General features: G+C 37.8%; 1 protein-coding gene across 7 annotated transcripts in view; it reads right to left on the bottom strand.

Annotated features, from left to right (window-relative positions):
* The window catches only part of LOC126299288 (sulfate transporter-like), a 417,662-nt gene that overhangs the window by 60,532 nt on the left and 344,241 nt on the right, over positions 1 to 12,889 (bottom strand). For all 7 annotated transcript variants that reach the window (XM_049991078.1, XM_049991079.1, XM_049991082.1 and 4 more), the window contains exons 3-4: positions 8,590 to 8,751; positions 5,396 to 5,506 (exon numbers count right to left, since the gene is read on the bottom strand). In XM_049991078.1, the coding sequence (XP_049847035.1) occupies positions 5,396 to 5,506; positions 8,590 to 8,751 (273 nt within the window). The remainder of the gene's footprint in view (positions 1 to 5,395; positions 5,507 to 8,589; positions 8,752 to 12,889) is intronic.

Below are 12,889 nucleotides of genomic sequence, written 5' to 3'. Positions count from 1 at the left end.
GCTTTGAAAGCCATAGACATTGACTTGGATATGCAATCCAATAAGCAGCAGCCTATTGGAGATCCAAATGTGTTTCGAGGACTGATGCTGCAGTTTACTTTTGAAGTAACTGCTGTATTTGGAGGTAGTACATGGTTGACTCTTGCTGCTGTTTGGAGCAGTCATGCTGACTATGGTGGCCTTGATGCTTTCCCTGACAGAAATATCATAATGTGGAAGACCTGAAGTATAACAGAGTTTTGGTATACTTGGTAAGATCCCTTATGGTACTTCGTCTTCTCAACAAGAAAGAAGAATAAGTTGAATGGTGATGAGTATTTGTTTATTTGGGCTAAAGTAGGAAATGGAAGTTGTAAAATAAAAATTGTTGGTGACTGTATGTTGCATTATAGAAAATAAATCTATTTGATTTATATCCTTTTCCCAAATTCCTTATCTATAAAAAATATTGATTCACTTAAAAAGCCTTGTGATTGATGCTTGGGTAGCTCAGCTGGTAGTGCACTTGCCTGTGAAAGGCAAAGGTCCCAAGTTTGTAATGGTGCCATCACCAACATCCATGCTTATGTTATGTGATATTTATGCAGTATGAATGCCAATTTATTTTATTTTATTTCCATTTATTTTTTATACATCAGTTGTTCTCCATTGTTTCCCTTGTAGTCTTCTTATCACACTTTCTAGCATCTTTTTGCAATCTTTTTAAATTGATTTATCTAGTTCATTTATTCTATCTCACATCTGTTCTAATTTATTTTTCATTCTTCTCCCTTCATCAAATGTATCATGTCTACAGAATAGTTGCTTCATCTATCCTTTCTCACCCCTATGCGATCACCAGATTTTTTCAGTATAACATTTGTTAAAGCATCATCTCTCATATTTAAGTCTACACTTTCTTCATTCTTTATAACAGTAACCTTTTTTGAAAATTTAATTAGTAGCAATGGAACAGGATTTTTTATTAATGAATTGAGTTCTTTTTTTATTTTGCATCTTACTATCCTGTAGTAACTTGTGATACTAAAATGGTTTAAGACTGACACATCTGTAATGATTCAGTTGTTGTTCGATGGCAAACAGTCAAACCCATTTTTTCCCATCATATAAGTGAGTGAGTGATCCTTTCCGTGTCAATTTTCTGCCTGCATTTTTCTAAAATAATTTATTTAGGATATACATTCAGTTCTTTTTGGCAAAATCCATTACAATGCCTTCTCCATCATTCTCACTATCAAATCCCAAGTTCCCAATTACATAGCCATTTTGCATTAAAATCTCCCATTATTTTTGTTTGAAAGTTCTTTTAATTCCTCTTAATGATCCTTAACTATCACAACAGGCTGCAGTGTTATTGGGCATAAACTTGCAGTTTCAAATGAGTGTGGAACTTTAATTTTCCTAATAATGTTCTTGGTATCCTATAAGATTCCTTCAGTAAAAAAACTTAATTCTTTAATTATCTTGTTTATGATAATAGTAACTCCTTGGTTTGATCCCCTTCCTTCTTTTGTACTTCTGATACCCAAGTAATATCCCACTTGATTTTATCTTGGAAACATATTTCATAAAAGCAAATTTTGTTGCAGCAGTCATAGTTTCATTTATGTAATTAACTGTATATCCATCTTGACCAACAATATGATGGCCAGTGACAAATATACAGTTAAATCTTTGTGCTGAATGAACACTTCACAACAGGTTTCTCTATGGCCAAATGTAAATCTTATTGCTCACATATGTAACAACAGTACTCTTTTAAAGTGGACATCAGCTGCACAGTCCCATAATGCAACCCCATCATAAAAAATGGATAAATCATTCCTTAGTAAGTTTCTTTAAATGTTTAACGAGGAACTATGTTTGCGACTGGCTAAGGAGATGTGAGACACTACTGACTTTTCCACATACAAGGTTAATGTGGTTCATACACTGCAGATTTTCATCAATGTACACACACCGAAATTTACAACCATCAGTTTCTGATGCCGACATGTTACATACATTTAAATGATGACAAATGAGATTTGGTGACATTCATCTTGTGGTCCCTATCATTTAAGTATTTCATAAATTCTGTTACTCCATTAGCAGCAAAAGATTCTAGTTCTTTATATACTCTACCACAAATAAAATTGAATATTCATATGTATAGCTTATAATATGGGAGTTAATTGGTTGTGTAGAGTCATTAATATATTTGATGAAGAGAAACAGATCAAGAACTGAGCCTTGAGGTACACTTTGTATTATTATTTCATTGAGGAATCGAGAATTTGTAATTTTTGCATCTAATTTCTATGTCAGTTTAGAGCATTGCTTAAAATACAACAGGTATGTTGCTATAAGAAACATTAATGGATCCCCTATATGACATGGCTTCAATTTTTTAGAACTGACCTATGGTTTACTGTGTAGAATGCTTTTGTCAGATCTGCAGTGGTCATGCTTATACTTTTCAAGAACTATTCTGAAGATCTATAAACAGATAAGCAGTTTGCATGTTGTGAAATAGGCACTAAGCTAGGAACAGGACAATACTTTCAAATATCATACTAAAGGTGAGAATTAATAATATCCGACTACGGTTAGACACATCTCCCATACTTCCCTTTTTGTACACTGGTTTCAGAACACTAATTTTTAGAACAGCTGGTTACATGTTTTCTCTAATGCTTAAATTAATCAGGCAGGTAGAAAGTTTTGAGATTTCTTTGAAATGCATATTAACAATGCATTGGATGTGCCATCCCATCCAAATGAAATTTTTTTTCTTAACATGCATATTACCTTGCATGCTTCCTTTTCACTCACCTCCATAAATTGAAATGCAGTACCCTGAGTGAGGTAATATGGCATCTCACATCCTGTGCATCTATAAAATCGGTTGGGTGGTCAGTACTTGTGAAATAGCGTTTGGGTTTTTCACATTGTTACCATCGTGTCTTATTCTGAATAGTTCCATATTCATCTTCATATCTTTATGGTATGTGTCATTTAACTGTCAGTAAGCTTTATTTGTATTATCAGACTGCTATCGTACTTTGCTGCTAATCTGCTTCCTAAGATTAGGAATTTCAGTTTAAAGTTTTTCTTTGCCTGATTGTATTTTTCCTTTAAAATCTGTAGGGTAGTAGCTTTATAAAGCAGGTTTAGATCATGTATAATTTGTCTGAGGCTAATCAGACTTGGAGGGAATTTCAGTCTAGCATTACTTCTGTTTTGGCAATGTTTAACTGACTGTTTTCTCAACAGCATTGAACAGAACTCATTTCATTTGTTTCCAGGGTCTTTCACCTGGTACTTAGAATCCCAGTTCAACTCAGCTAATTTGTATTTAAAGACATTAATATTTTATCTGTTCAGAGTTTGTTTCTGAAGAACAACCTTTGTTATTTTTAGCATAGTGGAATTTATGAACTTTATATCACCTGATAAAAGTGGTCAGAATGATGGTAATCTATGTTACTGTGTTTAAGCTTGTTTGTAACATTTCTGCTGATTATGGTATTATCTATTTTATTGGAGCATGTGTTCATTATTGTAGTGAGTGACCCTTCTATATTTACAGTATTATCTGAGCTTAATATGTCAGAGAACTTTATATTTACTGTATATGTATTCCCTCAGTCAAATTATTCCAATACATAACTAGACTGAGATACCAACATCCAAAAACTCACACACCATCCTGCCAAGCACAAAGAGCTGGCTGAGAGGGATGTTCAGCGCTCAGAAAATCAGGCTCACAACTGTTTCAGTCCACTTTAGATTTCTTCTAAAAGTTGATAATGGACATCCACAAAATCAGTTTGCAAATTATGTGCTAATATTGTGTCAAAAATAACATCTACTATGCACAGTATTTTGACAATGAAATGTAATTACTGCTCCTCATACCTGAGAATAACTGATAACCAATGCAGAGGCTGGAAAATAAAGAAAATCAGAAGAGCAAAAATTCTGAAGTTTATCATTAGCACTGAATTTGGCTCATAGCTCCTCCAAAGGTACTGAAGACTAGACACACATAAAAAATAAAATTCTGTAAATATATTTTATAACTGTGTGTAGCCTCTACATACCACAAACACACCTGTGTCTAATAACCTGTACAAAATATAGTGCAGGGCTAACTTCGGTCGCAGGACAGCCTGAATCCACCTGGAAATGAACTCTCACATTTACCAAATACTCATCATTGAGTCTTTATAACATTCCTCACAAATGAAGTTTCAGTGTCTTACAAGACAATACAGGACTGCAACGGGCTCAATTCTTTTCCAGTATATATCAAAATGGTTACAACCATTTTTGGAGCACACATTCCAGTTACCTCACATTCACTGTGATCACTGCACACCCTACTACCATTATATGGCAGCCTAAACCAGTGCAAGGCTTCTGACATGCTTTGCAATGGTAATGAAACACTCTGGATCACACATTTTCTTACAGTTCTTCAAATGTAAAAGGACACTTTCGAAGGTGATTGTGTAAAAGGAAACACTTCCACCTAGATTAGAAGTTTCCAGAATTCTTTAGTCCAGCTTTTGCATTCCTTATCTCACTGAAAGCATCTCTTTACATTTGCTCAGTTTACAAGAAGTTTTGCAATAGTAACTTATAGCAACTGAATAGACAGACTATTCTTAATACACACTGAATTATCTAGATAGCTATTAATCTTTGCTGACAACATAATCTCAGTAGTTTTACTAAATGTAAAGTTCACTTGGGTATCCACAATAAACTTTAGTCTTCCATGCATTACTGTACTTAGCAAATGATCTTCCCATGTAGTCTGTACACTGTCATGAAACTGCATACAACAGTTTCTTCACAAGTATAATTTAGCCTCACTCAATTCTGTAAGGGCCAACTCCTAAAGATGATACAGTACAAGGGTAAAAAACATTCAAAAAATGAAGTTTTTCAACCAGAGCGTCCACATTATTTAGGAAAACACACAAAAAATTCTGCTTCTGGGAGAAGAACTTTTATTTCCCATGGAATCAAATTATTATTATTATTATTATTATTAATGTTACTGGTCTTTTTCTTTATCACTTACACAGCCAGTCTGACTACAGGGAATCTCACCAGCAGTAAGTTTGAACAAAGAAGCTGCTAATGATTAAGATTCAGATAAAACATTTCACATTATATTTCTGATAAAATAATTCATTATTAAACACCAATAGTTTGTAACAATATTGAGAATTAAGTTCTGCTGACTAATTCATACCAACTGCTTATTCTTTATTACTAGTCACTGCCTATGTCCAGCATTACAAATATGAAAATATATCACCACCCTTAAGAACCTCCAATTCTCAAAATCCTCTACACCAGAAAAGACCACATTGTTAATTATGAAAGGGGTGCAACTTACCCATGGAAACATGCCTAGAAGTACCCATCACAACATAGATCAGGACAGGAAAGAAAGCCATGTAGATTCCAACAATGGGAGGAACACCAGCCAACATCGAGTAAGCCATGCCTGAAATATGAGTGAAATCAGAAAATTACATTCAGAAACAAGTAACTTTGGAAATTGTAGGAAATAAATCTGAACTACTCTCAATAAAAGATTCTCAAGTGTAATTTATGTTAATCAAACCCTTATGAAGCATTACAGTTCTATCTTCTAAGACTTACCCTATTCCCTGTTGTGCTGTTTCTGTGCACAAATAGTGGTATAAAGCTGGAAAAGAATAACTTTAGAATAATAGAAGTGATAATATAACACTAGTTGTAAAACTAAAGAAAATATTTGAAAATGTAACCAGAAACATAAAATTTTCAAAATCAGGGTACTTTATTCTGGATACAGTACTTTCTTATCTCATGGAAATTGTGGAAAGTCCACAGCTGAGAAAAATCATGGTTGCATGCAGTATCCTTCAACTAAATGTAAATAGGATTATCATTCTTAACCACCTGCATAGCAATTTTAATAATAATAACAATAACAATAACAATAACAACAACAATAATAATAATAATAATAATAATAATAATCTTGTTTTTCTTCTTCTTCTTGTTGTTGTTAGAGTGTAAGACATTCATTTCAAATGATTAATAATCAACAGAGAATGGGAAAAGTAATGGCCATTGCTTACTGTGAACATCATGTGATGTACCTGAAATAATCCGTGAGAAGTATGGAAAACCCATACTAGGATGATTGAATGAAGCAAAAATCTTGTGCCATGTCCTAAAATCGTGTTAATTCTCAATACAAAATGAGTTAGCTAATCTTTCAGTTATGGGTTGAAAATATGTAACCTGTTACTATCATCTTCATTTCTTGCAGAAGTCTGTTAAAAGCTTACACAATTTTTGGATGATAAACAATGTATATAGATTGGATGCTGTTGTTAACTTGACCAAGTGAATGTCGTGAACAAAAATCTAATGAGCAATAGTGGTACAGAAGTTGGATTATTATCTAGACATTTTTTATGGAGCTTCCTTGATTTAACTACAGTTTCACACAGGTTATATTCTCTCTCACTTTTGTTATTATTAGTACAGACCACAACCCAATAACAATATTGATAATAATAACAACAGGAGAAGAGAACTTATTTTCATTACTCTTCACTAAAATGATATTAAGTTAACTTTAGAAGTGAATGAAAATTTATCTTTATGAAGTATCTACTATTGTGTGGTTCAAGAATTATTTAGAAACCTGTAACATGCACAGTGTGTTAATTTTAAGTTTGTCAATGCCGGAGAGGTGGGAGGAGGGGGGGGGGGGGGGAGGGATGAAGGAAGAAGCAAGCACAATCCCACACAGGCTGCCATGAGGTGATGAGCTGTGCGCGTGGTAATAAGCCCCCCATACTTCATGCAGTGCTCGCAGCTTAACTGGCAATTCATGCTTCCATGAAGGCAGAAGTCATGCATGAAAGCAATGATCACTTGAATGCTGTTCATAATGAAAACTGAAATCAACTCATGTATTGACACATTTAATAAAGTTACGTACACTTGTCTCCAGGAAAGGAGATAGTATAAGAGAGAGTGAAGTACAACACAATAACGAAGCACTCAACAATGACTAATTCAATAGTGCTGTCAGCTAGGTAACATTGGCTGCACCCAAAAACCAACAACTACTGGCTGAAGCCTTCTGATGTCTACTGACACCTATGGATTCAGGGATAATGAGCTGATCAGTCAACTTAACACACACTGTGGTTTAGTGTTTTGTAGAAGAGTCAACCAACATATCACTTCCTCCTATATACATCTCGCAAAGAGACCATGAAAGTAAAATTTGACAGATGCAAGATCACATGGATGCACACAATTATTTTTTTCCCATGAATAATTTGGGACAGGAAATGAAAGGGGGAAGAGACAATAGCATCCAAAGTACCCTTCACCACACACCATAATGCAGCTATCAGAGTGTCAATGTATGTGTAGATGTAGACATTCTTGTTCTTATAATTACAAATGATTTAAGGAAGATTTAAGCAACAACCCAATATCTTGTCGACTAAAGGGATGGTAACTCACTTTTTATTAACTGAAACAAGGACCAGAAAAGATGCAAAAGTGATGGTGGCAAGTCCAGAAAGAGGAGAGAGGAATTAAGACATTTACCTTTACGTATAAACATATTTACAATGGTTGAGTCCATGACCATATGTTAAGCTGTTAAACAGCCCACAGTCATTAATTAAATTTAGTATGTGTTAGTAATAACATGGGATGACATTGGTTTATCCAATAAGCACAGTTCTCAATGGCATCAGAGCAGCTAAGACAACTCAATTACACATTTCATCAAATGGAATTACATTAACTAATCACAAAAGTACAGACATCTAACAAATTTCCTGGTTTGTCCTTTGTCCTCATTTTTTTCATGATCTCAGCTTCTTCATTTTCAATTTTTCAATTAATAATATTAGTACCACAGATGCTAAAATGTTTTGTTCAACTTTTAATTCCAAGAAGACTGAAAAGGGAACTGAGCGCAAAATCTTACACTGCAATCAAAATAGATTCTTACACAGAATTCTCAGTAACTAACAATACTATCTTTTATTGTCTAACATTGGGTCTTTCATTCGAATGGTGTTTCTAGATAGACTATAGACAGAGGAAAGGTGTATAGAAAGGACTAGAAATTGTTTCACACCAGTTTCTTTCTTCAGAGCATACATAGCTGTGGATAAATTTAATGAGGTGGAGAACACCACAAATCACACGTATGTTTGAAGCTAAAAATTGGACACCGAGTTCACAAAAATCATAATAAGCCTCATTAAAAACTGCTTTATTTGTAAGCCCTGCTTACATACATTTCATCCATCTTAGTAGATTAAACAACAACTGCAAATTAAAAAGTTGCAATATTTAAGCTTTGTTGGAAAGTTATAGTCTGAGATGGCCACCTGGATGTAGAATGAAACCACCAAAATTTGTAGGGATTAAAACGGTATGTAGAAAGTATGAAGAATTACTGTAAAGCAGTTTTGTTGGTTTGATGATTTAAATACAATCTATAAGAAAACAATACGTGAAGGAAATCACTTGATATAATTAAATGGCATACATTACCTTGCGGAATGTGCATAACAGCAACAGTAAAGCCCGATATGATGTCTGGTATCAGATCACTTTTCCATTTATAATTTGGAAGCCATGAAAGTATAGGGAACAGAGAAGTTATTACTTTGATTGGGCTGCATCTTACACTCTTCCCAATCCGCTTACTCAGTACTGTAACATGAAATGAACAAAGAATTATATAGTACATGTGAATATCATTGCAACAATAGAGACTAAAATAAAACTAGGGTAGCATTTAAACAAAAATTGTCCTGAAATTTTTTTCTATATTCTTTGTACGTACTGTAAGTTAGGGCCACATTAAAAGTTATCAGCCTGGCATTAAATTTTGTTTTTATGCCAAAATGCACTTATTTTTTAATTAATTCTCCTTTTGGTCAGTTTACTTTAGATGAGTAGATTTCATCAAAGTGTGATTCTGGAAGGTAAGCCAAATATCAAACTATGGCTGCCATAACTTATTCATTGAACTCAAAATGTTTACCAAACATGAGACTGATAACAAATTTTAACAGGTGAAAATCAACAGGTGCCAAATTGTGGATTCTCCCACTATTCATACTGAACTAAATTGAAATTTATTATTGTGCTACACACTTCAGAGATCATCTGAAGCATTACATGCATTGATAAAGTTGCAGTACACACATACACAAGAGACGCATATACAACAAATTATTAAATGTTATGTGCTCGTGCACATCGCTGTTTTACTGATGATGATGGTGGTGGTGGTGGTGGTGGTGCTGATTATGATGATGGTGAATGTGTGCCTAAAGGGACTAAACATATTTGTTAGCAGTGCCTTGTTTCACTGGAAATTCACATAAAATTATGTGAAACAAGGGGAATGGTCAAGCTCTAGGGTCTTTTAATCTTCTTGTTGTATCTGTAACTTTGCATGACAGTAGTGTAAGATGGATGGTTAAAAGTGAGAGAAAAACCCAGGCAGCAAGAAACAGTAGTCAGTCATAGGAAACAGTTGATGGTGTGGAAGAGGATGTAGCTGTAGCTATAGCTATAGCTGCAACTCGCTGTGCCAGATACCTGTGGGGATAACTGCATCCTCCACACCTGTCCCATACTAGAATCACTGAAGGATATGCCACAAAGAGTCACCAAATTCAGTATGACCAAAACTGGGTAAGAAAATGAGTACTTGCACAGCTAATTAGCATTAACAGTTAGATAAATAAAATTGTTTATAAAAATTGAAAAATACAAAACAGTGCAGGGAGAGAAAAGTAGCAGGAGCCCACTAGGGGCACACACATCACAGTGAGATGTGTCACTCTGCATCCACTACGGGCAGCGAACACTGAGGTGCATTAAATTTTGTTACATCTGGTTACCTTCATGAAAAATTAGACTTTGTTAGCTGCTAATCCACTCTCCACAAGTGTGTGGGGTAGAGAGGTAGACATGTCCATGGCTCACCTCACATCAGTCAGCAGGGAACACACTATGATAATATGGGTTCTCATGAGAGGATCACCTTGGTTGCACTGAGATGACTGCTCTCAGTGTAAAAGTAATTCATGGATAAGTCTTGTGTGGCTCGTACTCAGTCAGCACAGTATGACTGCATCTTTGTGAGAGGCATGGACAGAAGTGTGACATGCCTTGATGGCCACCCTCATCGCTCTCAGATTGTTGAGGGTCATGGAAGTCTGACATTCAGTATCAAAGATTTTCAAAATTGGATATCTCAGTTGCAATGGTGGCCAGTTTTTCTTCTGTGGTCGCTTCTTTAGCTAATTTGTCAGCGAATTCATTTTCCAGTATGCTCACATAGCTTGGTTTCCAAATGAATGTTATGGTGGTTTGGAGTTTTACCAGCTAACTAATATATCTTTGATGTTAGCGACCAAAATATTTCTGGGGTAGCACTGAGATATTCCTCGTTTGCGCCTCAGAGTCACTACCAACTAGGAAATTCATTGTTACAAGATGTATTGCAAAGCTCAAGATATGACTACCAACTCTGCATGCACTCAACAGAAAACACTTCTTCTGTTGGTTGGTTTAAAAGAGGGGGGAAGGGATCAAACTGCTAGGTCATCTGTCCCTAGTTCCCAATAAAACAATGCCACAAGGGCGAGTATAAAACAAACGAGACTGACAACACAAAACGGAATGGAAGGAAAAACAACAAGAATGACGGAAGGACAACAAACACTTAAATGGACAAAAGGGGACAAGAAAACCACAGAAACGGAAGAAACAGGCAGAAGAGATTAAAATGACAAAGCAGATTACCATGGCTGGCTGACCACGAGAACAAAAAGGAGACGCCAGCCACTGCGCAACACATTAAAATCTCCACCCCAAAAGCACTACAGTGGAGGACTCTGAGGGACAAAGGACATGCACTAAAATTGAGAAAAAATGATAAAACCCACCCTCACGAATAAAAAGTAAAACTAAATCAGCCAAAGCGGCATTGTGAGATAAAATTAGTGGCAACAAGTCCGGTAACCCAAGATTTTGTCGCAGAGCAGTCAAAGTGGGACAGTGCACCAGAATACGGGCCACTGTCAACAGGGCGCCGCACTAACAGTGAGGTGGGTGTTCACGGCGCAGGAGGTAGCCGTGGATCGCCCAAGTGTGGCCAATGTGGAGCCGGCAGAGAACCACGACAGGTCTGCATGGATGACTTCCACACATTCATGGTTTCCTCGATGAAACCCAGTTTGTTGTGCATACTGAGCCTATGCCATTCTGTCTCCAAAAGCCGAAAAACCTTGTGACGTAAAAACGAACGCAGGTCAGTTGCTGGAATGCACTGGTCGATAGCTTGAAGGCTGCTCAAGGAGTCAGTACACAAAAGAAATGACTGCCCAGGGCATGAACGGATGTGCTCAAGAGCACGTGATAAAACCACCAGCTCTGCAGTGAAAACACTACAGCCATCGGGCAAGGAATGCTGTTCAATATGTCCTCCGTGGACATACGCGAAGCTGTATAAACCACTTCACGGCCTCAGTACATGTCAAGAATCGAGAGGAATTGGCAGCGGACAGCCGCGGGGTTAACTGACTCCTTAGGGCCATGCGAAAGTTCCCGGCAAAGCCGCGGCCTAGGTATACACCATGGAGGTGTACACGAATGGACCTCAAGTATAGGTGGTAAAGGCAAGGACTCCAGTTCGGATAGAAGGGATCAGACACGAACTGCAATTGTAAGCCCTGACCTGGGCCGCCGATGCAGGAGATTAACCGCTCTGGGTGGGAAAAGGAGATAGTGATTCAGATGCGCAGGAGAACTACGAACGTGTGCAATGTAAATAGCGAGCAGTTGTGCACGTCGGATCTGCAATGGAGGGACTCCAGCCTCCACCAGGACGCTGGTCACCGGACTCTTTCTAAAAGCTCCCGTCGCTAGTCGAACGCCACAGTGGTGCACTGGGTCGAGTAAACGCAATGCTGAGGGCGCCGCCGACCCATAAACCACATCCCCATAGTCAAGGCGGGATTCAACAAGGGCTCTGTAGAGTTGCAGCAGCGTAGAACGATCTGCACCCCAGTTGGCGTTGCTCAGGCAGCGGAGGGCATTGACGTGCTGCCAGCACTTCCACTTCAGCTGACGAAGGTGAGGAAGCCAAGTCAATCGGGCGTCGAAAACCAGTCCTAAGAATCGATATGTCTCCACTACCGTGAGTGGACCGTCACTAAGGTAAAGTTCTGATTCCAGATGAACGGTACGACGCCGACAGAAGAGCATGACACACGACTTTGTGGCCGAAACCGGGAAACTGTGGGCTAGATCGCATGACTGCGCCTTGTGGATGGCTCCCTGTAGGCGCCGCTCAGCAACATCCGTACTGGTGGAGCAGTACGAAATGCAGAAGTCGTCTGCATACAGAGAAGGTGAGACGGACGGCCCTGCAGCTGCTGCTAGACCATTAATGGCCACTAGAAAGTGAGATACACTCAATACGGAGCTCTGCGGTACTAAATTCTCCTGGATATGGGGGAACTATGAGAGGCGCCATCTTGGACACAGAAAGTACGAAGCGACAGGAAATTTCGGTTAAGAATCGGGAGCGGGCCTCGGAGGCCCCACTCGTATAAAGTGGTAAGGATGTGATGTCGCCAGGTGGTGTCATACGCATTTCGTAAATCAAAAAAGACGGCAACAAGGTGTTGGCGTCTGAAAAGGCTGTTCGGATGGCAGACTCGAGGGACACAAGATTATCAGTGGCAGAGCGACCCTGGCGGAAACTGCCCTGGCACAGATCCAGTAGGCCATGTGACTCCACGACCCAACCCAATCCCCGACACACCAC

The sequence above is a fragment of the Schistocerca gregaria genome, chromosome X (genome assembly GCF_023897955.1).
Source record: "Schistocerca gregaria isolate iqSchGreg1 chromosome X, iqSchGreg1.2, whole genome shotgun sequence".
In the NCBI taxonomy this organism is placed as follows: Eukaryota; Metazoa; Arthropoda; class Insecta; order Orthoptera; family Acrididae; genus Schistocerca; species Schistocerca gregaria.
Note: the sequence above shows the minus strand (reverse complement) of the source record. Positions and strands in the feature narration are given on the sequence as shown.